Consider the following 27,979-nt stretch of genomic DNA (forward strand, 5'->3'; position numbering starts at 1 on the left):
ATATCTCGACTCGACTCTTAAGAAGATGGTCCTGTATTCATGCTACAGAGTGTCGAATATCAGTTTGGCACAAACTTGTATTTCTGATGTATGCCAATAAAGTAAGTAATGACTAAATGGTGACTAAATTAATTTTACTTTTCACTGAGATTATGCTTGGAAACTTTTAAACTTAGGGACTTAGGCCTTCATAGACCAAAAGCTTCGGTCTCTGTTATGTTGGTTGTTCAGCTGAACTCCGTTGGCTTCACTCACCAAATACAGAGACCGAAGTTCTAGCGCGATCTGTACAGGGACTCAATGGCCATATGTTTATGTACTTAAGATCGGACAAAACGGGGAAGTGAATTTGCGTGACAGCCGAGGTAAGTCACTGTTTTTGTTCCTTTTAACTTGATTTTTCTCCGTTTTTTGGCAATTAATGCCAAGAGGGAATATTAATTTGCACTTTGGTCACAATAATTGTCAAGTTTTTTATTCATTAAAGACAAAAATTGAAGAGCCCCGACGGGGGGATTTTGCATTGCAAGTCCCCTAATGGTGCGTGCACGATAGCGAGCCGTCTGTGTACGAGGAGAATAAAAAAAAAATGTTAAAAAAAGTCCTCGAAACAGACGGCTGCCAGCTGTCTAAGGCCTACAGTGTCTTGCGAGACACTGCAATGAAAGAATGACTTATGACTATGAGCCGTTGTCCCACCCATTGAAAATCGTGTATTGTTGTATGACTGAAGAGTATTTGTTTCATAAAAAAGAGTAGAGTATATACCGGTATATCAAGATCTAGAACAGTGGGAGATTAGCATTTTTGGCCAAATCGTGGTTTCGGGAACCACTCGTCGATTTGTATACGTGCACTTGTGTACAAACAGTGGAAATAGGGACGTGCGTGTGACTGAATAAAGCGCTGCTGTATGAAGTGAACAGTGGTTCCCTATATTCACTCTAGGCGACACCGCAATACTTACCCGTGTTAAGAAACTGAGACTCCACTCACGCGCATTTGGGCAGCCCTAGCTTAGAACTAAGCTTTCTTTCCGTAAAAAATCTTTATTCTTATGATTCAATAAATGTTAATGAATATATAATTACTCTTAAATCGGTATTCACCGGTTCTTTTCTTGAATTTTCTGCCAAATTCCCACGCTTCTGGCTTCAATTCTGCGATGGATTCTGTTGCCATAGACAGCTACACATGCAACTCTATTTATAAATGGAGCGCCCCTTACGAGAGTTGTTAATGCCGCGGAAAAATTGTTAGGCATTTTGGCCTGTGGTCAAGGCGTTCTTTTGTTCTATTTTTTTATAGGTATGAGATCGAAATCACAGCGACTATTCACACTGTTCCATAATGATTCCGAAAGGAGGTGCAGCACCCCCCACCCACATGGGCGCAAATCCCAGGGGGACACTTCCCCCTAACCCAAAATAGTAGGGGCACATTATCAAATGTCCCCCTACTATTTTTGTTCTTTTATATATGATGGAAAGAAATAGGCCTACATCATTTAAATCGAAGTAAAACATGTATTTTGGACGAGACGACCTTCTTTTGGGGGTGATAAACCTTCCTTTTTTTTTTTTGTTAGTTTGTTTTTGTTTTTTTTTGCCTGTTTTCCAGCCCCTGGTCCCCTACCTTAGATTTCCACCCTTGCCTCCCACTACTCTTGATATTGTTTGCGAATCTGTTTTGTAAATTAAAGGGGAATTTCACCCTGATAAAAAGATGATGAAAATATGAGAAAAATCATTTCAAAATATCGATGAAGGTGTTATTTGACAAAAAATGGAGTTGATAGAATTTAGAATGCTTGATTTATTGTGACGTCTATAACGAGCAGTTGCTCTATCCTAAATATAAAATGCCCAAATTTCCCATTTTTAATGGTCCGTAACGACCCACTTTTTTCTTTTTGATAACAAGTATGAATTGATATAGGCCTACTAAAATGTACCATAAAAATCATTATCATGTATTTCTTGACATTTCATTTACTTTTTTACCATAATAATAGCTGCTTGCAAAGGCCTACGCCGTCACAAAAAAACCCGGGGGGCCGGGGGGGGGGCACTTACATTGACGAGTGGATACCATGCGCGACCAAAAAAAAAACGTAAAAAGGATGTCCTTTTCACGATAGGGCACGTTACCTACGTAACGTGATAAGGGTGTCAAAAACACAAAAATAACGAAAAAAGGGTATCTATTAATTCGCTAGGAAAACCGTCGTGTTTAGGGTCTAATTTGCGGGGATGATAAAACAAAATCAAAATGTTTTATAAAGGATGTCCTTTTTGCTCCAACACTTCGTGTTTAGAGTCCGATTTGCGCGAGGTGTAGAAGGTGGGGTCGTACTAAACCAAATAAGGTAAAGCCGACGACCGAAGGACCCGTAACAATAAAACATTCCTGTACTTGTTTAGGGGTTCATTTCAGGGAATATTTGCCAAGAGTATCGTTTTGTTTCCAATACTTGTTAAGGGTAGGGTTTCACACGCCAATACTTGTTAAGGGGTGCATTTTCAGAATATGGAAATTACGTGTTTAGGGTGCTTTTCGAGACCCCATGGTCGCGCATGGTATCCACTCGTGAATGGAAGTGGCCCCCCCCGGGCAAAAAAAAAATCTTACCTTTGAAAAAGATTGGTGGGGGATGGATTTTCCTCGAACGCATACCAATTTTTTTCTGCTATTTTCATAATAAACTTTAAATGAATTCAACTTTGCACTACTTAATTTTTTCAAAGACAAAATAACAAAATTACATCTCGTCATCATCATCATCACCACTATCATTAGCATCACCATCATCATCACCACAACCGTCACCACAACCATCATCATCACCAAGATAATTTTCATCATCGTCATTGCCATCATCATCTTTTTTTTTTCTTTATTTTTTCCCCATCCCTTCTTCTTTTTTTTTTCTTCCAATATTCCTCCTTTTTTTAGAGCGGCACACCGTCATGCTCCCTCACTGATTATCCGCCTCTATATGCTTGGTGTTGTATAAATTGGCGGATACCTGAATGAAATACTGAAGAGAAAATAAGGAAAGGGAAAAAGTAAGAAGAAAAAGAAGATGAGGAGAAGAAAAAAAGAAAGCCAAACAAATGAAACAAAACAATGTCAAAATTTCGTAATAAAGTCTTCTACATGTACGTCAGTTTAATAATGATGTTTTCATTGAAATGAGAACAAAAAAAGAATTGAAACCATAGGCGGCGGAAGCGGGGACGTTCCCCCCTAAATTTGTTGTTGACCTTTTTTTTTTGCTTGTCAATTTATTTTCCTACGTCCCCCCTAAAATGTTTGGGTTGAGAGCCTTTTTTTTTGCTTGTCAAAATTTGTTAGGTTGTCCCCTCCTAAAATTTGGGGCTTCCGCCGCCAATGATTGAAACAGGACTACATTATAATATAGTGTAAAGAAATAGAGGGAAGCTCCGAGACAATAAAAAGGTTGAAAAAGAAAAAAATGTGAAAACACAAAGCTCTCACAACATGAGCATAATAACAAATAATAACAAATAAGCGAGGACAAGTAGCTGAGGGACCCCCCCCCAACTCTCTCTCTCTAGTTATCTATCTATCTATCCGACTCGATTATATAAGAGAAGAATTTACTAATCAAAATATTATGAGCAAAAAGCACGAGCTGATATTTTTTATGAATATTCAAAACTGATAGAGAGACGCAATCGAATTATTCGATTGCGACAAAATTGATGATCTGAGAATTTATTGTTTTTAGGAATTCATTAAAAGCATAAAGTTGATCAGCATTAAAATATGGCAGGCGCAACGCATGAGCTAAAGCTTTATAGGCATACACCGATAAAAAATTTTAAGTATTTTTGGTAATCATGAAAAAAATTGATATTTCATGAAAGAAAGCTCAAATCCCGAGGAGGAATATTCTTATGAATTGACTTTAAAAAAAACTGTGGTAAGCCCCATTTAATATTTGATTATAAGTCGAATAAAACAGTAAAAGCTGACAAACGTTCGCGTGATATTTGGCAACCTCCCCCCCAAAAAAAAAAAAAAAAAATAAATAAAAAATAAAAAAAAGTTTTTAACTATAATAATGATCGAAGGTAATTTTGTCTCGCGTAGAACTGGACAAATGAAAAAAAGATTGTCACTAAAAAAATGAAGGTAATTTTGACCCACGTAAAATTTGGCGAGCCCCCCCCCCCAAAAAAAAAAGGAAAAAAGGTTTTAACAAGCAAAAAAAGGCTAAAAAGGAGAAAGAAGAGACAAGAATAATTATGAACGAAATATCCCCATTACAAATAATGCTGTGATCATCATAAAGGAGGGGTCGCATAACTAGTATGAACAACGTGTTTAATTCCAAAATATTTACTACAAATCTCAATAGGGGGATCGGGCAGAAATGCTCACCCCCACCCCCACCCCCCCCCCCCCCCCCGATCCGCCACTGATTCCAATCAATAATGACATTTATCTGCAATACTGATACTTTGGAATCAAGATACTGAAGATTGATACGCTTTACATAAATTATGAACGTCTGACAAAAAGATAATCTACCGATCACCTGACCGATCAGCTGACCAGTTCGCGTATCACTTCGGAGTTGATCACTCGTCGCAGCTGTGTGGAACGCTCACCGAAAATCAACAAAAAGGGCCTGAAATGTAAGTTTAATGATAATATATTTTAATTTGAACTACTTAATTAATACTTTTAATGTCTCCCCAACAAATGAAAGTCATATCACGTAACTCCAATTTGTATTAAGGCGTACATTTACCAAAGTCTTGGGTTGGAAATCAGAACAGCATTGTCTAACCCATATTTTTGGGTAATGTCGCCTATGAGGTCCATACATGTTAATGTTTGGACCTCATTGGTACTAGGAGTGCCTATATTAGGGTGTCTGAAGCCACACTGAAAAGTGTCAGCATAAAACAGGCTGATTTAGGGGAAAATATGGCACATATTTTTCGGGATGTTCAGGCTACTAGAAAAATGTGATCTGAATTGATTATTAACTTGTGTTTGGCATGTATGGAAAGAGAAAATTCAGGGGCTTCTTTTGACAGTAAGGACAAGTTTATATGATCATTCTAAATATAGGGTGTCTGAAGCCACACTGAAAAGTGTCAGCATAAAACAGGCTGATTTAGGGGAAAATATGGCACATATTTTTCGGGATGTTCTAGTACTAGAAAAATGTGATCTGAATTGATTATTAACTTGTGTTTGGCATGTATGGAAAGAGAAAATTCAGGGGCTTCTTTTGACAGTAAGGACAAGTTTATATGATCATTCTAAATAAGGATTTAGAGATAAATTGCATACCCTTATTTTTGTGTGTGTTGAGATTGCCATTTCCCCATGCGTTTTCTATGGGAAAATGAAATTTCTGTTTTGCACAATTTTTTCACTTTGTCGCAATTTTTCATTGTGATCTGGTTTCCAAATCTTTATAAAAATCATACCATCAGAAAGAGCATAAAAAATCCTATTTGACTCTTTATGGACAAGTTTTTGGCATTAATACTAAATTTATAACAGCTCTCGGAAGCTAAAAATTTGAATTTGTGTGTGTCCATTTCTTAACTACACAGTATATGGCAGAAAAATGCTGAAAATTGACCTAATTTCATTCTTCTTTTTTGCAGCCAATAATTGGATTTTTTTCAAAAATGTTACATTTCTGTAAGTCTGAAGGTCATTTCTCTTCAAATTCACAAAGAAAATGTGATATTTTCTTGAAATAAGAAAAATAATTTTTTTCTCCAGACACCCTACTAAATAAGGATTTAGAGATAAATTGCAAACCCTTATTTTTGTGTGTGTTGAGATTGCCATTTCCCCATGCGTTTTCTATGGGAAAACGAAATTTCTGTTTTGCACAATTTTTTCACTTTGTCGCAATTTTTCATTGTGATCTGGTTTCCAAATCTTTATAAAAATCATACCATCAGAAAGAGCATAAAAAATCCTATTTGACTCTTTATGGACAAGTTTTTGGCATTAATACTAAATTTATAACAGCTCTCGGAAGCTAAAAATTTGGATTTGTGTGTGTCCATTTCTTAACTACACAGTCTATGGCAGAAAAATGCTGAAAATTTACCTAATTTCATTCTTCTTTTTTGCAGCCAATAATTGGATTTTTTTCAAAAATGTTACATTTCTGTAAGTCTGAAGGTCATTTCTCTTCAAATTCACAAAGAAAATGTGATATTTTCTTGAAATAAGAAAAATAATTTTTTTCTCCAGACACCCTACCTATATCACGATAATGCCGCACTTGCTATAGATTCACCAATGTGGTACTTTTGTAGATCTAGACCAAAATCTGTATTGACTAGTCTATTGTATTTTATTTTATTTTTATAGTTTTGGATCCAGGTTCATGACATGTAAATACAATTAAAATAAGAAACAGACGTAGTATATGGGCTACAATGAGTTCGAACTGCAGTAGTACTCCCGTCGTCTTTCTTCTAAATACCAGCCTCAATCACAAGCCAGGACAATCAAACTGTCGTTTGTTCAACATTCATCAAGTTCAACAGCATTCCAAAGTAAAACTAAAAGTCCTAAAACAATCGAAAGAACATGAAGAAGGGTGAAAAAACGTGAACACATTCAACTCTGCAACCAGAATACAAGATGGCGACTCCCGGGTATGTCCGTCCTAAGATATCAGTTTAGGACAGTCAAAATCAGCAATTACATTCAGCAATCATTCACCAGTAAAGACTAAAGTTATAAAAAGTCTTACTTCATGTTTATGGTGTTATATTAGATGAAGAAAGGGTGAGATAGCTGGTGTTGAGTTGAACATCCAAGATGCCAAGTCCAAGATGGCAGGTTCCCGGTATGCTGTACATGTGATGTGCATGTTCTGTCTATGGGAGGCTGTACACTGTAGACATCGAAGCTCAAACACCCAGTTGCAGTAGTCAACAATCAGAATAAATCTCCACAAAACAGTCTAATCTTGGGTATTCTACTGTAGGGCAATTCCATAAAATATATACGTGCGACTCACTATACGTGGGACCTTCATGAAATTTTCTGTCTTTGACTTCTTGTTCTTTGGACAGTCTGTAATGTTCTCAAAGGACCATGACTTGGTCAGTTTATGAAGTGAAGTAACACTTGAGAAAAACAGGGGTCGGACATGCAAAAAGGTTGTTAATTTTATGGAATTGCCCTGTACAGATTATTAGGAAAGAGGTTTTATTTTGCTTTTAATTGTATTTTTGTCCAGAACCAGAAGCCAATGCGAACCATTCATCAGTTCAGACATCTTTATTGTACCAACAGCAGCAGCAAGGCTAAAAGCAAATTCATTGTGTTTGCTGGAAGGAGAAGAGGTCAGTTTAATATAGGATCACTTTTGTAAAAGACATATTGTGTTCAACCATCTTGGAGAAAATCAGAATGTGATATGTTATCAAATGCATAAAACTGATTACTTTTATGATGATGATGATCCTCTCTTTAATATAGGGTCTTTGCCCCTCATCAAACAGATAATCCAGAAAATAATGGGACTGTACTTTTGTTTTATCAGAACAAGAATGGTTGTGGAATAAAGTTTATAAAGGATATTTCACTTAGCAAAGTACCATGAATCAGATGTTTCCACGTTACAGGTATTCATTTTTCCTTCCCTTTATAGTTCAAATTGCTGCTCTGACCACAGTTGCTGTAGGGTAAGTCAAATTGTGACAAAAATAGATATAATTTCAACAATGCAAGCAGTAGATCATATAGAAATTACATCATAAAAGTGTGGTTTGAAGATAGTTTTCTCAAATTTTTGCAATATCCCCAAGACTGAATAATCCTTAAAAAATGTTTTTTAATACATGATGATTGTTAAAATTTCAGGGCTTTATTTTTAGCCAAACATGTGTACTTTTTATGGTGATGTTTTTGAAGAATGTGCAAACAAGTTTTTGAAATGTATGTTTATCCTGTATTTATGTTGTGTGTAGGAGTGGCCTTCTGTACATTGAATGGCTAACATTAGATAGGGCTGTCCATTATAAACCAGATGCAGTCCTACCAGAGAGAGGCAGCGAGTACATCTATGTCAATGCAGCAGTAGACCGGGGTAATAAATATTCAATTTAATTTGTTTGTAGTCGATTTTGTTCTGTTCATGTTTATACAAACTACTGTTAATTTCATAATTTAGCAATGTTAGTTCCACATTTTTTCGTACATTGCTGATTACATTACATTTTCTTTTTCACGTATCTATGATGTTTGGTCATTTACCAGGGCGCAATGGACAGCATGTTCAGAATTGCGGTGGTTGAATTTTATTTTCTGAATTCAATTTTCTTGTGCAAATTTATCATTTGCCTTTTATCTCTATAAGTTACTTAATTGTTTTCCACTATCTGTATCCTTGCTGGGTTTTTCTTTGTTGCTGTTCATTAAAAGGCAGTTTCAACTCAATCTGCAGTGTCCATTCATTTATTGAGTTTCTACTATCCACAATGTAAAGCACAGCTATTCGCTTAAATAACTCCCATGAAGCTAAACATTTGAATAATTGTTATGTAACTCTGAATGACTGCTCTCCTGCCAAAAATATACAGACTACCCCATTAACAGACTAAATAGCATTCAAGCATGGATTACACAATAAATCAGCTCGTCCTGAGATTGTGCTTGAATATATGCGAGTGCTACAATGTGCCCATTTTTGTGTCATAAGCTCACAATATAGTAATTGCTGAGCAAAAATTTGAGTATTACTTAATTCATATACCTTTTAGCCTAGCGATGAAATAATAAAACTCAATTCTATGCTCATTTTATTTTCCAGATGACCTTGTTAAACAAGTCAAGAATAAAGTACATTGGAGAATCAAAGCTTTGGAATACATTTTAGAAGATAAAGAAACAGAGAATGGTATGTCCTTTAAAGCAAATGTCAAACTTAAAGGGTAGTGGTCTTTATAGGCTGACGGTCATGACCATCAGAAGCCATGTAGTATTCATCCTCTTTTAACCCTAAAAAAGGGAGGGGGCGGATTCCGCCCTCTCAACATTTTTCACAATAAATCTTCCTTGCAAAATTTTTTCAATTGGTGCCACTCGCTGTCTTTTTACTTTCAAATCTCGCCCAACTTTTGAGACCAAATTTGCGATGCCATTGAAAAAAAACAATAAAAACTAGAATTTAATTGGTCATGCGGACAAATTAGGTGGTCTGTCTTTATTCTCGGCATCATGATTACTATTACCATGTCCTTGCATATCAATATGATCTTCATGATGACAACGGAATGCTCATTATGGATTGAATACTTGTGAAAGACGGGAGATGATAAAGCACTGTGAAAAGGGTCTCTGATGTATGACAATACATGTTATATGAAAAAAGTAATGATTATCTGTTATATCTTGCTAAATTTTAACTTTCATACCTTTTAATTATCATAAAGGATCATGTAAGAGGTGGCAAAAAGAAAAAAAAATGAAAAAAAAATCATCTTGTTCACCCCCAGGACTCGAACCTCCGCCCCCGAGAATGCAAGTCAAATGCGTTATCCATTGAGCCACGATATTCCCCATAGAGATTACACGTAAGCAATTTTCAGAATTACAATTCCAATTTTGCAAGTGAAAAACGGGCATGATCCCGGCATCTGATCAAAAAATAGAGGGCACACTCGCAAAAGCTTAGAATCTCAGCTACAACATACTAAAAGCTCAGGGAAACCCGACAAGAAAAAATGGAGATATTGCTCACGAAATAGAGGAATGTCGAATCTAGTTTTGAGAAAAAGTCATGTCCCATAGAGATTACACGCAAAATGAGGAAAAATGACATGCCTCTTTTCATCGCTGTTTTACGCAATGATGCGTTTCTCAAAACGAAAATTCATGTCAACTGATGAGAAAGAGTACATTCTAAACTACAACATAACAAAATCTGGGTGAAAACCAATCTATATTCGAGAAGTTACAACCAAATTTGCATAAATTTGATGACGTCATTTTTGAATAAATGAAATTTTTAGTTTAGGCGCCATTTTGATGACGTCACGAGATAATTTAGGGACGATGGTGACATGAAATCAAATCTACAACCAATACTCTATCGATATATGAAAAAAAAATTGGGGGTCAATGGACTATTTAAAGAGCTACAGTGAATTTTCAATAGGCACGTTTTTGCCCATATATGGCCTATAGTGAGAGCTCGCGCGCACACATGCTGCAAACTTTAACGGGTGTTAATTTCGTTATTAATGGTTGTAGAAGGTTGATCAAGGTATCAAATTGCTCAGAATTTTATTAGCAATGCAATGATATTAAAAGAAACAGTTTTTTTGCGTTGCGTTAAGGTGTAACGCGCGGAAACGCGAAAATTTTTGAAATGCTTAAAATGACCTGAAACGTACCCAAAATTTTTTATAGGTCATTTGGAGGATTTTTTTACCTTTGACGCGCGCGTCATGACCTTTACATGACCTTTGATGACATTGACAGTTGACCCTTGACATGAAGTTAATGTCATGTAAATATTGTTAATTTTTGATATTTGATAATGAAGATATGATCAAATGAAGAATTTTACAAAATGGCGCGTAGATGACGTCATCATTACCATATGACCTTTAAAAGCTTATTTTGCCGTCTCTATGATAGATTCTATATATGACGAAAAAATCAGCAAAATTGATTCAGGCAATTTCGAGAAAAGTTGGCGACAAACATAGGTGCCAAGAATAAAGAAAGAAATAAAGAAATAAAGAAAGAAAATTCTGACGAAATCAATAGGTGATCTGTCATAGACAGACCACCTAAATATACATATCTAAACAGATAGGTATATTATATTAGACAGAGAGAGATAGATAGATAGATAGATAGATAGATAGACAGATACATATACAAAGTAGGTAGATAGACAGATTGACATATATATGGATATATAGATAGAGTGAGAAAGAGAGACATATTTAAACAGGGAGATATATATTTGAAAGAGAGATAGACATATATGTCATGTAGGTAGATAGATAGACAGACAGATGGATAGATAGAAATATAGATAGATTTATAACAGATAGCAGATGGACGGATATGATTAGATATATATAATATGAAAAAAAAACTAATTATAATCTGTTTTATTTTGCAATATTTAAGCTATAAATTATTAGAATTGTTATAATTAATCATTTGCAAGATAGTAAAAAAAAAAAAAAAAATCATGTTCACCCGCGGACTCAAACCCCTGCCCGCATGGTTGAGTGAGATGCAAGTCTGACGCCTAACCGATTGAGCTAGAATATTTCCCATAGACTTTACACGAAAGTAAATTTGAGAATTACAAATCCAATTTTGCAAGCAAAAACAGGCATGATCCCGGCATATGATCAAAAAATGGAGGGCACATTCCGAAAGCTTAGAATCTCAGCTACAACATACTAAAAGTTCAGGGAAATCTTACAAGAAAAAATGGAGATATGGGTCACGAAATAGAGGAATGTCGAATCTAGTTTTGAGAAAAAGTCATGTCCCATAGAGATTACTCGCAAAATACATGTGATATGAAAAAAGTAATGATTATCTGTTATATCTTGCTAAATTTTAACTTTCATACCTTTTAATTATCATAAAGGATCATGTAAGAGGTGGCAAAAAGAAAAAAAAATGAAAAAAAAATCATCTTGTTCACCCCAGGACTCGAACCTGCGCCCCCGAGAACACAAGTCAAGTGCGTTATCCATTGAGCCACGATATTCTTCATAGAGATTACACGTAAGCAAGTTTGAGAATTACAATTCCAATTTTGCAAGTGAAAAACGGGCATGATCCCGGCATCTGATCAAAAAATGGAGGGCACATTAACGAAAGCTCAGAATCTCAGCTACAACATACTAAAAGCTCATGGAAAACTGACAAGAAAAAATGGAGATATCGCTCACGAAATAGAGGAATGTCAAATCTAGTTTTGACAAAAATTCATTTGCCATAAACATTACACACAAAATAAGGAAAAATGACATGCCTCTTTTCATCGCTGTTTTACGCAATGATGCGTTGCTCAAAACGAAAATTTATGTTAATTTACGAGAAAGAGTACATTCTAAACTACTACATATCGAAATCTGGGCGAAAAACGATCTATATTCGAGAAGTTACAACTAAATTTGCATAAATTTGATGACGTCATTTTTGAAAAAATGAAATTTTTAGTTTAGGCGCCATTTTGATGACGTCATGTTCAAATTGAGGGACAATTGTGACATGAAATCGAATCTACAACTAATACTCTATCGATATATGAAAAAAAAATTGGGGGTCAATGGACTATTTAAAGAGCTACAGTGAATTTTCAATAGGCATGTTTTTGCCCATATATAGCCTATAGTGAGAGCTCGCACGCACACGTGCTGCAAAGTTTAACGGGTGTTAATTTCGTCATTAATGGTCGTAGAAGGTTGATCAAGGTATCAAAATGTTCAGAATTTTATTATCAATGCAATGATGTAAAAAAAAACGGTGTTTCTGCGTTGCGTTAAGGCGTTACGCGCGGAAGCGCGCGCGCATGCGTGTGTGCGCGCAAAATTTTAAAATGCTTAAAATGACCTGAAACGTACTCTACTTTGGTCAAAATGTGATTTTGAGCATTTTTAAATTTTGACGCACGCGTACGCGCACGTCGTGACCTCCAGGTGACCTTTGATGACATGATTTGCTGACTCTTGACCTGAAGTTGATGTGATGATAATTTGATTGATTTTTGATAATTGATAATGGAGATATGATTGATAATGTGATTTTACAAAATGGCGCCTAGATGACGTCATCATGACCTGATGACCTTGAAAAGCTTATTTTGACGTGTCCATGACAGATCCTATAGATGACATTAAATTCAATGAAATTGACCATGTCCATTTTGAGATAACTTGGCGACAAGAAAATCCGTAAAAATAAATAATAAAAATAACAAAATTCTGACGAAATTAAGAGGTGATCTGTCAAAGACAGACCACCTAAAAAGTAAAAAAACACAGTAATACATGTACATAAGAAATTTAAAAAGCAATAAAATGCATAAAAAAAAAAAAATTGCGATACCAAAGTTTTTTTTAAGTACATTCAATCAGGATCCTACAAAGAGTATGTGAATAAAAAATTAGCAGTTTTGAAGCCTTAAAGAATTAGCAGTTTTGGGGCCGTTTGATAGTTGATTGACACATATGTTTCATTTCATGCATAGATTGGCATAATTAATTCAATAAATGAAAAATCTTATTATTTCAAAGTAATTAACCAGGCAGCCTTGTAGACCGTACCGCACACTAGCACTTTGCAAATTTTCGCGGCGATCGAAGGCCAAATTTGTTCTTGTAGTTTTATAGATTATTCCATGGCGGCCGTCACATGGCAAAACGATGTATCTGAAAATTTTGACTTTTTCAGGTTTTGACATTTGATGAGGTTTTTCAGGGAGCTCTTTTCATTTATCTGACTCTCATGATTACAAGCATTTTAGTTTTCAAGATAGCTTGTGCTATCTGCAGTACTTTTTTCAAATTTGCCAACTCGTTTGATGGTAAAAGGATGCATCTTACAGATACACTCCAAAAGTGCCGCAGTAGAGCGCAATGTCCTTTGGTAAAAAGATGTTTTAGTTAGTTACACTTTTGAGCGCACCCAGCTTCGTGAAATATGGCAAAAGGATGTATCTGCAACATACATATTTTTACCATAATCGGTGAACCACGAACTTCATAGACTAGTTGATGGCAAAAAGATGTATCTGCAACATACAAATTGTGTGCCACGAAATTCAGAGACTTGTTTATGGCAGAACAGTGTATCTGCAACATACATCCTTTTCCACAAATTGTGCCAACAAAAGTCAGATACTAGTTTATGGTATAAGTATGTATGAGCAAATTACATCCTTTTACCAGTTGTCATATCCTTAAGTTTTGAAGGCTTGTTTCATGGCTAGATTGAATTTGACCATAAACCCAAAATGATGTATCTGCAGATACACCATTTTGCCAAGATTTAACCATAGAACTAATTGATGTATGTGCAGATACACCTTTTTGCCATGATATCGCTGTAGGAATTGTATAATGTATCTGCAGATACATCATTTTGCCATAAATGTAGGACTAATGTGGACAGTTGAATATTTCGGCTATAAGGTGCATCTACATAAAAACAGTTATTTTGATGAAAAACAAAAGTTAAATGTTATAAAATCTATTAAGGAAGATTGATTCAATAACACTCAACTAAATCTAACTAAATTCAACACTGGGAAATTTTCTTTTGAAGAAAGACAAAAGCTGTAACTTCAAAGTGATTTTTCTAAGAATGTGCATTTTGCAGATACATTGTTTTGCCGTGTAACGGCCGATGGGTAACGTGCATGCCAATTTCCATAAGAATCGTGTGATTGACAGCAGAGAACATATGGGGGCTGAATCCTGGTCTTCTTATGCATCAAAATAGCCCAGTCTATTTAGGGATTTATTGAAGTTGAAGAAATATGATTCTGTGTTTTTTTTTCGCTATTAATACAAATTCAATTATTCAAATTCTCTGACAGTGCTGCCATTTCGTGTGCCAAAGTTTATCTCGGGAGAGAAGAGCCATGTGTGGAAGGACCCTAAGTCACTGTTGAAGAAAGCTCAATCAGGTGACAGACTGGAACGACTTCTAGGAGTCGCTGCCCTCTCAAAGAAACACACGTCTTGGCATGGTAAGGTCACTATTGCTATCATTTGGTGTACAGATACATGTAGTAAAAAGTTGAGGTCTATGCATTTTGTTCAGCATATATCATGTATATTAAAGTTATACACTATATTCTCCTTTGCAGCCTATGTAAAGTAAAGTTGTGCACAGCCGGGCTAATTTCACATCAAAGAATTAGCGAAAATATCTGAAACCACCATTATTTCTGCCAGTTTGATTATTAATAATAGAAAAATGTAAATTTATGAGTGGAAAATTTCTCAACAGATTTAATATAATTAATATCCTCTTTGTCTACTTTTCTTTTTTTGATACATGTAAATAAGAATTCAATCATAGCAACAAGAAATGATAATTGATAATAATGGTGATGCCACTGTTAAAGGACAAGTCCACTCCAACAATAGGTTGATTTGAATTAAAAGGGAAAAATCCAAGAAGCATATCACTGAAAATTTCATCAAAATCGGATGTAAAATAAGAAAGTTATGACATTTTTAAAGTTTTTCTTAATTTCACAAAACGTTTATATGCACATCCTGGTCGGTATGCAAATGAGGAGACTGATGACGTCATCCACTCACTATTTCTTTTGTATTTCATTATATGAATTGTGAAATATTATAATTTTCTCCTTAGTGTCTAGTGAAATGCGATCAATTCTTCCCTGAACGTGTGGAATGGGCATTGTTTCATACTATATCGTTCAGTCAAGTTGGTCCTTATTTTCAGATCTGTAAAAATCAAATATTGTATAATTCAAACAATAAAAAACAAAAGAAATAGTGAGTGAAGGACATCATCGACTGTCTCGTTTGCATGTCACTGATTTGTGCATATTACTGTTATGTGAAAAATAAGCGAAACTTTAAAATGCCATAACTTTCTTATTTTACATCCGATTTTGATGAAATTTTCTGTGTTATGCTAGTTTGATTTTCCTCTATTATTCAAATCAACATATTTCTTGATTGGACTTGACCTTTAAAAAGGGCAAAGCCATAATTTGTTGATATATACTCTTTTTCATATTGTTCTGTTAGCGAATCAATCAATTAATTCCAAAAGTTTCCTCCCATCATTTTCGTTACACAGATGCGGACTACCGAGCTATTGCTCAGGCATGCAATTCGAGGACTCTGATTGGCTTAGCTCGATCACCTGACTGTGATCCAAGATTCTTCTTGCCCCCTCCTCCTTTGTGTAAAGAGCAAGAGCAAAAGGTGACATGAATTCATTGTCAGTGCAAAATGATAATGATAATAATAATAGGTCCACTCATATAATGCAGTTACCCGAGTGTGCATACTGTGTTTAGGTATGTGGTATCATATTATTACCCCGGCCGTAGCTAAGCTGCCATATTAGCGCTAAAGCCTCAAGGAATAAATCCTACCAGGTACCCATTCACCTCACCACACATCTAAATTAAGAATGAAGTCCCAATTTATTTTCAAGATAATACATAATAACGCTAATCGATTCTGATTTTTTTTTGGTGGGGGGAGGGGAAGGGGGTTTGTTAAAATGTTTCTCTACAAATTGTATTTGGTTGTAGTTTTGTACTCTATAATTTTAATTAAATTTTTTTTACAATATAGAGCCATATAGCAATCAAGTACTATTCTTGCCTTTAATCTGATATGCAATGATGTTACTATCGATGGTAATGATTATGGTCTAGTGCTCATTTCCATCACATGGAGTTGGCCTATAATGGCTTGCCCAATTAACCAATGGTTATAGTTTTGTTTTCGACATCCAAACTAAACATGACTTTTAAAAAATTAAACTATTCATTTTTCTCTTCCCAGGTTTCTATAGAGGCAGCTTTTACAAAGCTGTTAGCCTCTCTCCCCAGGAGTAATGTCGATAGATGCACTCAGTACTTCACAATGGCTGCTATGCAGCAAAGTAAAAAAGCCTTAGCAGAAGACCAGGTCAGTACATTTCAGTGAAATACATTTGAAACCTTTTCTTTACAGTGGATAAGAAACAATAGATGTGAACAGTGAAATAATTGTTTGGTTTAGGAGTTTCATTTCATCCATTAATCAAATTCCATGGGCCAAATACAGTATCCTGTAGAAACCCCTTGTTAAATTGTCAGACGTTTTATCCGACAGAGTCAGGAATATCTGATAGTTACCAAAGTAACAGTCAGACACCTTTGCTACTTAGCCAATCAGTGACAATTATCAAGGAAAGTTGTCATTTATCAGATCTGACTTATAAGCTCCTCATAAGTCTCCATATAATGTAAATATGATAAAAAAATTCTGGCTAAACCAGTTTTCAACATTAGGGGCTACTTTTCACAAGCTACTGCCTTAATCTGCAACATTCAATAAGCTTTAACATTGCAGTGAGTGGGGATTTTTCTGGGCTCTTTTAAAATTTTATTTACCAGGGCTCTTTTGATCATTTTTTGGGGACCTCGTGCACCTTTTCCTGCCATGGAAGCACCGTGGTGTAGCGGTTCTGACTCTTGCCTTGTAATCGAATCCCACCATGGCCTAGCATAGCTGCCAAGTAGTACTGATTTTCAGTATTTAGTACTGAAAAATAAGAATACTGATGGTTTCATACAAATACTGATTTCTGAAGTTCAGTTTTATGTTTTGTCCTAAGGCATATCTTTGAAAATACTTATTTCCTCACCAAAATACTTTTAAATTACTGAAATGTACTTGTTCAGGTTGGCAGCTCTGGCCTAGCGTCCTTCGGCAAGGCGTCAATCCACAATTTGCCACTCTTCACCCAGGTGTTGAATGGGTACCCGGTAGGATGCGAAAGCTTATGTAGTATGCCTAGCAATTGAGTCTTGGAACTCTTGTTGGAATGCTCCCCAGGGAGTGGAGAATGTGCATCCATCGTATGTGGGTATGCAAGGATCCGATGACTAGGGTAATAATATATCTGTAAATTGTTGTTCCGATGTGTTAAGCGCTCTATGAATGCGGAATATTATTATTATTAAAAATGTAGGGTAAATCCACTTTTATTGTAATTTTGTTGATTATTTTGACCATTTTATTGCAGACTGGTTCCATTGTATTTGGAGGCAATGCACTTTCCTTTGTTGCTACCTTGAGTAAGATACCAGAGGAAGCCCTGGACCAGGTCTATCTTTTGGCCCTCATCAGTCATTCAGAGGTAGGTCTAATGTAACCAGTCTTCTATTTTTTAAAGAAACAGCACAGTGAATGTTCCATTGATGTTTTGAAAATATAATTATAACAATTTGTTTAGGTCCTCTTTAGGATAAGCAAAAAAACTTTAATTAATAATAATAATGGTGGCTACTTATAATAGCGCATGGGTCCACCTTTCGGTGCTCATGGCGCTTCAAGGAAAATAAACACAAAACACAACAACAACAATAGAAAGCATATAAATAATAGAATTTGAATTCTGAATAAACACAATATTAAGCTGTTAATTGGAAATTAAATAAGTTTTTAATTAGGACTTGAATGTTTCTTTTGATAAAATTTGGCGTAATTGGATAGGAAATTGATTCCATAGCTTTGGTCCTATAACAGTTGTGTTATAATTGGTATTAAATTAATTATTTCAGTTCAATGACAAAAAGAAGGATGAGAAGAAGCAATGTATTTAGTTTTTTTGATGGGTTAATCAAATGTGTTTCTCATGATTAAACACACACAGCATAGAATCAATCAATACTGCCAAAAACCCTGAAATGCAAAAAAGAAAAGAAAAAGGCAAGTGAATTATGAGGAAACCAGAAAGGTGTAAATAGCTTGGATAGGGCTCATTCCAGTATGGTGTAATGCTGCTTGCAGAAATGAAGATTATTCACAAAGTTGCAAAAGAGGAGGTTGTATAACTCATGTGGAATGAATTTCTTTAGCTCCTTGGAATAATCTAAAAGAATGGTAGAAAATCTGTTAAATTTAAATTTGCTCTGAGAGATTTATGCCTGTGTATTTACATTCGCACAATTTGTGGCAATTGTGTGTGCTCCATGTGAAAATGCAATATATATTTAGCTTTAATAGTCAAATTTTGTGTACCTTATTTCATGTGTAATCTGATATGAAGGAATGTTAATTACTGTAGTCTACAATACAAGATTATACCAATGTTTTTGACAATTGTATCCTGTTCAGTGACCTTGTTTTTGAATGTAAAGTACATCTGTCTGGGTGTATTACCTGTTGAATCATTTTGATCTGTTAGTATTGATTCTATTGTTGTTGGTGACTAGGTGAGCAGCCATTGTGAAGAGATTGTAAAGCTTGGAGGTCTTCAGCTTCTGATGAGGGTCTATCAAGCCAGGGAGAACAGTCCAAAGATACTCTCACATGTCGCTCAAATCATCGCTAATCTTGCCACCAATCAATCCGTCCATGACAAAATAATTCAAGCAGGTCAGTCATGTACTCGTGTACGAGTCTAGAGGATTCTATCTTGATAATCTCTTTTTGTTGATTTATCAGTGATATTCATGATTGTACAACGCCTACTTAGCTTGTTGTACGTGAGCAAATGGGAGGCTGAATATCACACATTCGTACTGTTGCACGCAAGATGTACCATCCAAAATGTATCGTTGCCCGGCTTTAGGAGGTGACGTCACAATACGATTTAATTCATTGCGTCTGTGCAATACGCGTATAAACTTGCTGGCTAAATGCGCAATGCTGCCCAAGGTCATGTGGGCTTGTGGGATTTTACTTTTTCGCTTTCAGTTTTTTTCCCACTTTTCATACATTACTGCAGGGAAAACCTCTTTTTTTTCTTCATATTTTCACTAAATTCTGAGGCATTGTACAACACAAATAGCAAATATTCTTATTCGTGCAATGGTGCGAGATTTTGCATTGGGTGAAAGAAAGAGACGCTCTATTCAACTCGGCTAACGCCTCGTTGAATAGAGCATCTTTCTTTCACCTCATGCCATATCTTGCACCATTGCACTCATGCCTATTTGCTATTTGTCGTTTAGAAAAGAAAATCATGGAATGAAATATCTCTTGCATGTTTTATTCACATTATCAAGTTGCCAAGCATGTTGTCTTTCTGTTGTTCTGGATTGAATTCAGGAAACCACTACTTCTATTCCTTTCCTTTTCTTTTTTTCAGATTGATGAAGGAACGTGTTAAGAGAAATGTTTATGTTTCCTTAAAGACATGGAATTGAATTGATTGAATCTATTTTGTTGTTTGCTCTCAATTAGCTCAGTGAGCTCAGAAAAAGGCGAAAATTGTACAGTTCTATCATTTACCAATATAATGGCCCACTGCAGCCTATCAGATTGAAAGAAGTGCTTCTATTGCATACCTGTAAACAATTGAAACACAAACCAATTCTTGCTACAGGGAAAGATTATTTTTTCAATATTAAAATGATTTGTTTTATATTCTTGTCATTATAAGAGCTTAGATAAAAAGTAGCATATTGAAATTAGACTGTTGTAGCTCTTTATTTTTTCTCCCTATTATATCTCTTTTGTAGGTTGGGTTTCTGTCCTTGCCAAGTGGATTAAGTCTAAACACCTCCCTCTATCAGCCCAAGCCAGCCGAGCACTGGCAAACTTAGACAGGGACTGGTCCTCTGAAACATTTGGTAATGGAGTCTATGTCCTACACCCCAAAGGCAGGTCAAGGTAAGGTTAAAGGGGAAAGGCTCATCCTGACATCAAGTTAGCTTTCATCAAGCATGAAAATAATTTCCAATGTAACATTTAGGAAAAATATGCCAAAATGTATGAATTTGTATGAATTGTTGAAGGAATCATTCTGTGACATTTTGTCTAATATGCAAGCAGCTTCACCATGTGTCAAGTTCAATGATTTTAGTTATATGTCAATTTCAATTGTTTTTGATAGAAAAATGTGTTCTATTCATGTAAAGAAATATATCTAGTAACATTTTTCATTACATTTTGAATGCATGGATAAAATCACACTAGAATTAATATATGACATATTGGGGTGCCACTCGCTTGTAACGTCACGTTATTGCAAAATAAAATTTTAAAAATCCACATACATCATTTTTGGATGGGTTTCTTGCCAAATCTTTCCGCATTCATATCATCTTTCTCTTCTTTTTTTGCTCCAATCCCCTTCTCATTTTTCACTCTCCTATTGCTTTCTCTTTTTTTTCTTCCCTCTTGCCTTCTCTGCCTTTACAGTCTCTCTCTTCTCCTCATGTTTAAATCATTATTTACATTTGTCTGATATCCCATTACAGTGAGCCAATCCTTGCTGATGTTGTCTTCGTTCATGGGTTGAGTGGTGGAGCCTTCTACACTTGGAGACAAGGGCAGCCTACCAGTGATGATGCGTTACCAGAGCAACCGCAGCATCCGTCACAACCACCTCCTCCTACCGAGGATACTGATGGGCAGAAGGGTGCAGAGGAGAAGAAAAAAGATAAATTTGTTTGGTGTTGGCCCAAGGTGAGTACTGAAAAATAAAAACACCCAAAGAAAAAATACACACAACAGTAACGTAAAATAGGTAAAGTTAGCTAAGTTGGTCCTATTCATGAAGGTAATGTTTGGATCGTGGTTAGATGACATGATATTTTGACCTTTAACATTACCCTCGATTAATGTAATTTATAGTCCAAAGATTATAAGCAAATTTCCATTACATGTCTATTTTTATGATGAGTACATCTAGATTATAATTACACTATTGCATGGAATTTTTTTTTTGAATATATAAAGAAATTAGCACTCACTAGATTTTTTGGTACTTGTCCCACTCGGGCCATCCAGTGTAATCTTAATATTCTCTGTTCTCTCAAGATACTCTGTTTTGTAGTGTTGGGAGGCGAGGGTGTGTAGTCCATCGACATTAAGAAAATTGTTGGTTTTATGTAATTGTCACAAATTGACTTACCTTGACAGAGTTGGCTTGCACGAGACTGTCCCCACATGAGAATCGTCACCGTCTCCTACGATACACAGATCACTGATTGGGCTTCAAAATGTCCTTTTGAAGGAGAAAAGTAAGCCAGTTCTGGGGGCCGTAACACAAAGCTTATCAATGATCGTAGAACATGGTTCTATAACTGATTCCATAGGCTACAATGTACAATCAATCATGAAAATCAAGAGTACGATTGATCGCTTAAACCTTTGTGTAACGGGACCCTGGAGCCTTCTGTTCTTCATTCATTCATTAGGGAGTTTCTACTCTCTGATGTACGGAGAATTCAAGGACAGAGTTAACATCATGAAATCCCTGTTGAATGACAGTGAACAGCCTGGGAAGTCTTTGTTGAGTATTGGTGAACGGGAGTAGCAATTTTGTCCCAAGTTTCAGAGCTGACAAAAACAAATTGCAAATATTTTGTTTGTCTGGAATCCCAGACTAAACTGCTGTGTTGATTTCTCAAATTTTCGACAAAGACTTCTTGGTTGTTCTTTGTCAGGAAGGGCATTTGTTAATACATTTTCTATGTTCTTGAATCCGTTGTGGGTTGTGGAGCGTAAATTCCCTATTATCTTCTCACACCTACCTACTCATTATCCGATACATGTACGTGCTAAGAGTTTTACAAGGGAGAAAGGCACACCGTTTTCTACATGCATTGGTTGTATATTACAAGAGTTTAGAGTTAGAATAAGAGTTTAATATGTGGATGGACAACATGTGTAGTGAAATATGATATTGATGAACATATTAGTTTTTTTTATTGGATAATGTACATATTTAATATACATATGTCAAAGCAAAAAAAATTGACTTGGAGTCCATTTTCAGCTCCTACATTACCTATAGAAATATCTTAGAGCTGTAGTTTTTATTGAATATTACCAGTAGAGATGGCTAAATTATATTTTGCATGGAAGTAATTAAAGATGGTCTCACCTTGTCTTAATTCCATGAAAATATTTGACATTACACTCACATAATGTAATATTTTTCGTAAAAGAATTCAAATGATCACGATCTACACTATGCTGTAGTCATTAATGTTGGCAGCTCCATGCATTATATGCATAAACAGAATTATTTTTATTCTTCACACGATTAGCTCTTGGTATGACTTGGTCAGTTATATTGATTTAGTTGAAGAACGTTGTGATTCATCATTAGTTTTATTTAGTAGTTTTTTAGGAATTTATTCCTTGAAATGCGTGTGCGCTGTAATCATAGTAATTACGGCAGCCGAACTACAGCTGGGGTAATAATATCCAAGTCCTTTGGAAGCGCATAGAGACATTATTCATAATTGTGATATGCGCTGTACAAGAACTGTTTATTATTATTATTATTATCATCTGATTCTGATCACTATCTATCACACCGTGCAAGGTGCGTGTAACATGTCATGTATTTTGTCATATATTTGGATCACTCTTCTTCAGGCATTCATTAGCACAGCGCAGTGGTGAGATGCTAAGAAAGCTACATGATGCTGGAGTAGGTCAAAGACCAATCATATGGGTGACCCACTCCATGGGAGGTAAGAGCCTTAGCAGTGCCATCACCTCTGAATCCACCCCATCTTCCTCCATCAGTTTCTTTTTGTCCTCTTATACAGGGCTCGACACTAGCGGCGGTCCGACGGTCCCAGACCGGTAAAAATCGCTGTTGGGCCAGTAGATTTTCAGAAATTGGAAGATTTACTGGTCCGACATGACCAGTAAAAAATATCATTGTCGGGCCAGTAATTTTTCCAAAAATAGCAAGATTTAAGGGTCCGACATGACCAGTAATAAGAACCATTGTTGGGCCAATAACTTTTCCAGAAATGGTCAAATTCACAGCAAACCATTTTCCCCCGTTAAATTCTGCAATTCACACACAGAATACACACAGAATGAATCGCACGTGTTACTAGAGTACTATACAGCATACATGCAGTGTACATGTAGTCAGCCACACAATCCACATGGTGAATTCTCCACTGGCCGCACGAACGAAGCCTGGCTAAACTCTGGCAGAAATCTCTCACAGAACTGTCAAAATTCACGGTTCATACTCATGAAAGGCTCTTATAATGTCCATATTTCCTAAAAACTGGAGTAACTCTGTCATCTGTAAGCAGTAAAAGGGTAAATTTTCACTTCTGTTTGGTTCAAACAGATCGGGTCTCGGGTGGTATCGTCTGAATACATATTAGCCCCACATATGCATTTATGTGTGTGTTGTTACACTTGGTTTCTGACTTTCTTTCGTAGCTATTTTAATTGAGCCAAAATAGAAACATAAATTATTTATGATAATAGTTTTAGCTTTCTTCCTGTTTTCTTTCCTTCTTTCTTTTCAATCTTTCGTTTAATTTTTTTTTCTCTATTTCTTTCCTTCCTTCCTTCTTTCCTTCCTTCTTTCCTTCCTTCCTTCCTCCTTTCCTCCCTTCTTTCCTTCCTTCTTTCATTCCTTCTTTCCTTCCATCCTTTCTTTCTTACTTTCCTTCCTTCTTTCCTTCCTTCTTCCTCCCTTCTTTCCTTCCTTCTTCCTCCCTTCTTTCCTCCCTTCCTTCCTCCTTCATTCCATCCTTTCTTTCTATCTTACTTTCCTTCTTTCCTTCCTTCTTTCCTTCCTTCCTCCTTTCCTCCCTTCTTTCCTTCCTTCTTTCCTTCCTTCTTTCCTTCCTTCCATCCTTTCTTTCTTTCTTACTTTCTTCCTTCCTTCTTTCCTCCCTTCTTTCCTTCCTTCTTTCCTTCCTCCCTCCTTCCTTCCTTCCATCCTTTCTTTCTTTCTTACTTTCCTTCCTTCTTTCCTTCCTTCCATCCTTTCTTCCTTCTTTTCTTCCTTCCATCCTTTCTTTCTGACTTTCCTCCCTTCTTTCTTTCCTTCCTTCCTTCTTTCCTTCCTTCTTTCCTCCCTTCCTTCCTCCTTTCCTTCCTTCTTTCCTTCCATCCTTACTTTCCTTCCTCCTTTCCTCCCTTCTTTCCTCCCTTCCTCCCTCCTTCCTTCCTTCCATCCTTTCTTTCTTACTTACTTTCCTTCCTTCCTTCCATCCTTTCTTTCTTTCTTACTTTCCTTCCTTCTTTCCTTCCTTCTTTCCTTACTTCTTTCCTTCCTTCCTTCTTTCCTTCCATCCTTTCTTTCTTTCTGACTTTCCTTCTTTCTTTCTTACTCTCTTTGTTTCTGTCTTGCTTTCTTTTTGTCCTTCATTCCTTCGTTTTACGGGGGGGGGGGTCACGAAAGGCTAGAAAAATAAACTTGCGCCTTTTTTTAATGTCGTTATTTTGGGGGACCAGTAGATTTTAGGTTCGGACCAGTAAAAATTTGAAAAACTGGGTATCTACTGGTCCGACATGAATAGGTTGGACCAGTAGAAAAAATGGGTTAGTGTGGAGCCCTGTCTTATATATTTCCTTTTTTCTTCTCCATTTCCTCCTACCTTTCTTCCTTCACCACCTCCTGCTTCTCCATTTCCCGTTTATTTAATTTTGCATGTTATTATTTTTTATTTATTTTTTTGCTATTCTGTTTCTTTCTTTTTTTCTAATTGTTGTTCTTTTTTTTGTTTCTTTTATTCCCTTTATCTTCTTTTGCTGTTGATCTTGTTGATTACTTCTTCTTCATTTATATTTTCTTGTTGTTGTCATCTTCTGTTTCTTCTTTTAATTCTTCTTTCATTGCTTGAAATTATTCAATGTTTTTCAATTTTTTTAAAATTTTTATGTAGCTTGTATTTTTGAACAAATAAGTAATAATAGAAAATTTGAAGAGGAAGAATGTTCATTAATATGATCTTAAAATAAGAAATTTGATGCTTATAAAGATCATTAGATATTACTTTGCCCATCAAGAAACAATATTTTGCCCATCAAGAAACTGCTATTATAAATAATTATTTTGTTACTTATGTTTACATCCCGAAGGTCTTTTAGTTAAACAGATGCTGATTGATGCAAGCCAGAGTGAAACCATGGCGATGGTGATGGGCGAGACGAAGGGCGTGGTCTTCTACAGTACCCCTCACCATGGCTCATCCCTTGCTGCTTACTCTCAACAAGCCAAGTACCTTCTTTATCCTTCAACTGAGGTCAAGGAACTATCACAAGGTAATGATGGAAAAGGGGAGGGATTGAAAGGAAAAGAACATTAAAAGCAAGAAATAAGGCTAATGATATGCAGAATTTGAAATTTCTAAGTGCTGCGTCTTATTATCCTAACTTTAGCAAAGCTGCCCTAATCAGGCAATCATTTATTGCAGCAAGAGTGGTTACTCTAACAATGAACATATCCCCCCTATCTTATGTTCTCCCCATTGGCTTCCGGTATACTCTCGCATACCCTTCAAGGTTCTCATTTTCTACAAAATTTATCATAATATGGCACCCAAGTATCTCCAAGAACTAGTCTCCCTTCATTCCTCCTCGTCAATCAGATCCTTCCGCTCATCTTTTTCATCTAATTTAAACCACAGCCCTCGCCCAAAGAACAGATACGGTGATCGTGCCTTTTCTTTTATTGCCCCTGCTCTGTGGAACAAGCTCCCAACCCATACTCAAAATGTTTCCTCTTGAAATTTCACATTTTTACTAAAAAACTCACCTTTTCTCAACACTAGCATAGTTTTTTTTTTGATTCATTGTTTGCTTTAGTCAGCCCCACTGTGCACTTTGAAACACCCGTATAAAGCACCTTATGAATGTTAGCATTATTATTATTTTTATTATTAATATTATTATTATTATTACTATTATTATTATTAATATTATTATTATTATTCAAAGAAGTATCATTATACAAATTTACTGCTTCAGTGGCATTTGAACCCCAGACCCTCTGGTTCAAAGTCTAGTGATATCCTTCTATCCAGATCACCAATTCTTAAAATCAAGACTTTGATTAGGGTGTCCACACAGATCAACAACAAGAAAAAGGCTTGTACATTTGAATAATGCTTTTGATCAGTTATAAAAGCTTTGTTTTTAATTCGATATAGAACAGTATTTCATTTGATAATGCCTGTACACAAGACAAATCCTCAACGGCTTAGTTTTACCCTTCCTAAGTAATCAATATGATTCCTACTTTTTTTCCTTGCAGATTCTCCAGTATTGAGGAATCTACATGGTCGTTTCCGTGCCTTGGTCCAGACGCATCAGCTTCCAGTGCTAACCTTTGGTGAATCTCTTCCTACTAATATAGGATTGTCGGTCAAGACTTTAGTGGTTCCTCCGCTCTCCTCCAGTGAGTCACCCCAATGAAGATATTACTTTGTTTATTTGCAGATACATTAATTTGATGCATGCATGCACACGTGTATATAAACACGAGTTTTCAATGCTAATTCGTCATCTTGTATGGGGGTTTCCTGGTCTAGTGGTTACGACTGTTGTCTTTCATCTTTCGGCCAAAGGGTCTGAATCCAAGATATGGCATGTACTTATTTATTTATTATTTTATTTATTAAAATATCTTTATACAGGATAGCAGGCTCAGATTAACTGTTTTTCAGCCTGGTCCTGTTAACATAAAAATAACAATATATACATAATAGATAAAAAAGTAACATTGGGTTCTGTAATGAGTGAGTTCAATAACATTTAAAATCAGAATTATTACAAATGCAAAATTGTTCAAAGATAACATACACTACCAGTCTCAGCCAGAGAACAATAAAATCCGGCCAAAACAGGCAATAGTGATTAAAAAGAATGGTGACTGGTATTGTATTCATTTTTTTTTGGGGGGGGGGGAATTGATGAAATGGGAAAACTGTCCTGTAGACAATACAATAACCGTGAAATATAAATTAAGATGTATGGTATCATTGGCATAGTAAATACAAATATAACAGTAAATACAATTAAAATTCAGTAAGAAATTTACCCCCATTGTGCTGCATTCAACCCAGGTGAGGTGAGTGGGTACCCAGCAGGATTAATTCCTGCTAAAGCTGGGTTGATAAGAATAGTGTGCCTTGGAATAGATTATTTCTACATAGATTGCACCACATACCTATTATTAGTAGAAGTATCACTCTTATGTAATCATGATTCTATTTTCCATTTAGATCCTGGATGTGGAGAGTTCCATGAGATGCCTATGGATCATCAGAATATATGCAAGCCTCACAGCCGGAACTCACTCCTTTACCAGCTCACCTTGAGGTTCATCCAACAGAACATCACCTTGCCCCTGTCTGTCGCCCTCTCTGAGAAACTGGACGAACTCCTGCAGGATCCAGAAGAAGAGGAAGTCTTCTATCCTCTTGGGATGTCATTCGGAGAGTAGACAAATTAAGGATCAAAGTTTCTATCGGTGGCAA

The 27,979-nt window shown here is 35.9% G+C and overlaps 1 protein-coding gene across 2 annotated transcripts; it reads left to right on the forward strand.

The window, feature by feature from the left end:
- Positions 1-12: 12 nt before the first annotated feature.
- LOC121425121 (protein SERAC1-like) lies at positions 13-27,979 on the forward strand. Of its 2 annotated transcripts, XM_041621106.1 has the most exons (17): positions 13-101; positions 7,262-7,367; positions 7,676-7,709; positions 7,995-8,113; positions 8,837-8,923; positions 14,606-14,758; positions 15,850-15,977; positions 16,569-16,694; positions 17,797-17,910; positions 18,989-19,151; positions 20,240-20,390; positions 20,981-21,188; positions 21,645-21,745; positions 23,112-23,209; positions 25,581-25,763; positions 26,755-26,898; positions 27,725-27,979. In XM_041621106.1, exons 1-17 carry the CDS (start codon positions 87-89, stop codon positions 27,943-27,945), a joined length of 2,151 nt encoding a protein of 716 aa, XP_041477040.1. In that variant the 5' UTR covers positions 13-86; the 3' UTR covers positions 27,946-27,979. The 2 variants fall into 2 exon arrangements, with proteins under 2 accessions (XP_041477040.1, XP_041477041.1); XM_041621107.1 differs by lacking the exon at positions 8,837-8,923.

This window comes from Lytechinus variegatus, chromosome 12 (assembly GCF_018143015.1).
Source record: "Lytechinus variegatus isolate NC3 chromosome 12, Lvar_3.0, whole genome shotgun sequence".
Lineage (NCBI taxonomy): Eukaryota > Metazoa > Echinodermata > Echinoidea > Temnopleuroida > Toxopneustidae > Lytechinus > Lytechinus variegatus.

Coding starts and splice junctions, on each gene's coding strand:
- LOC121425121 (XM_041621106.1), top strand. Junction 8,114..8,836: donor CAATGCAGCAGTAGACCGGG/GTAATAAATATT, acceptor TTTATTTTCCAG/ATGACCTTGTTAAACAAGTC. Junction 14,759..15,849: donor GAAACACACGTCTTGGCATG/GTAAGGTCACTA, acceptor TTCGTTACACAG/ATGCGGACTACCGAGCTATT.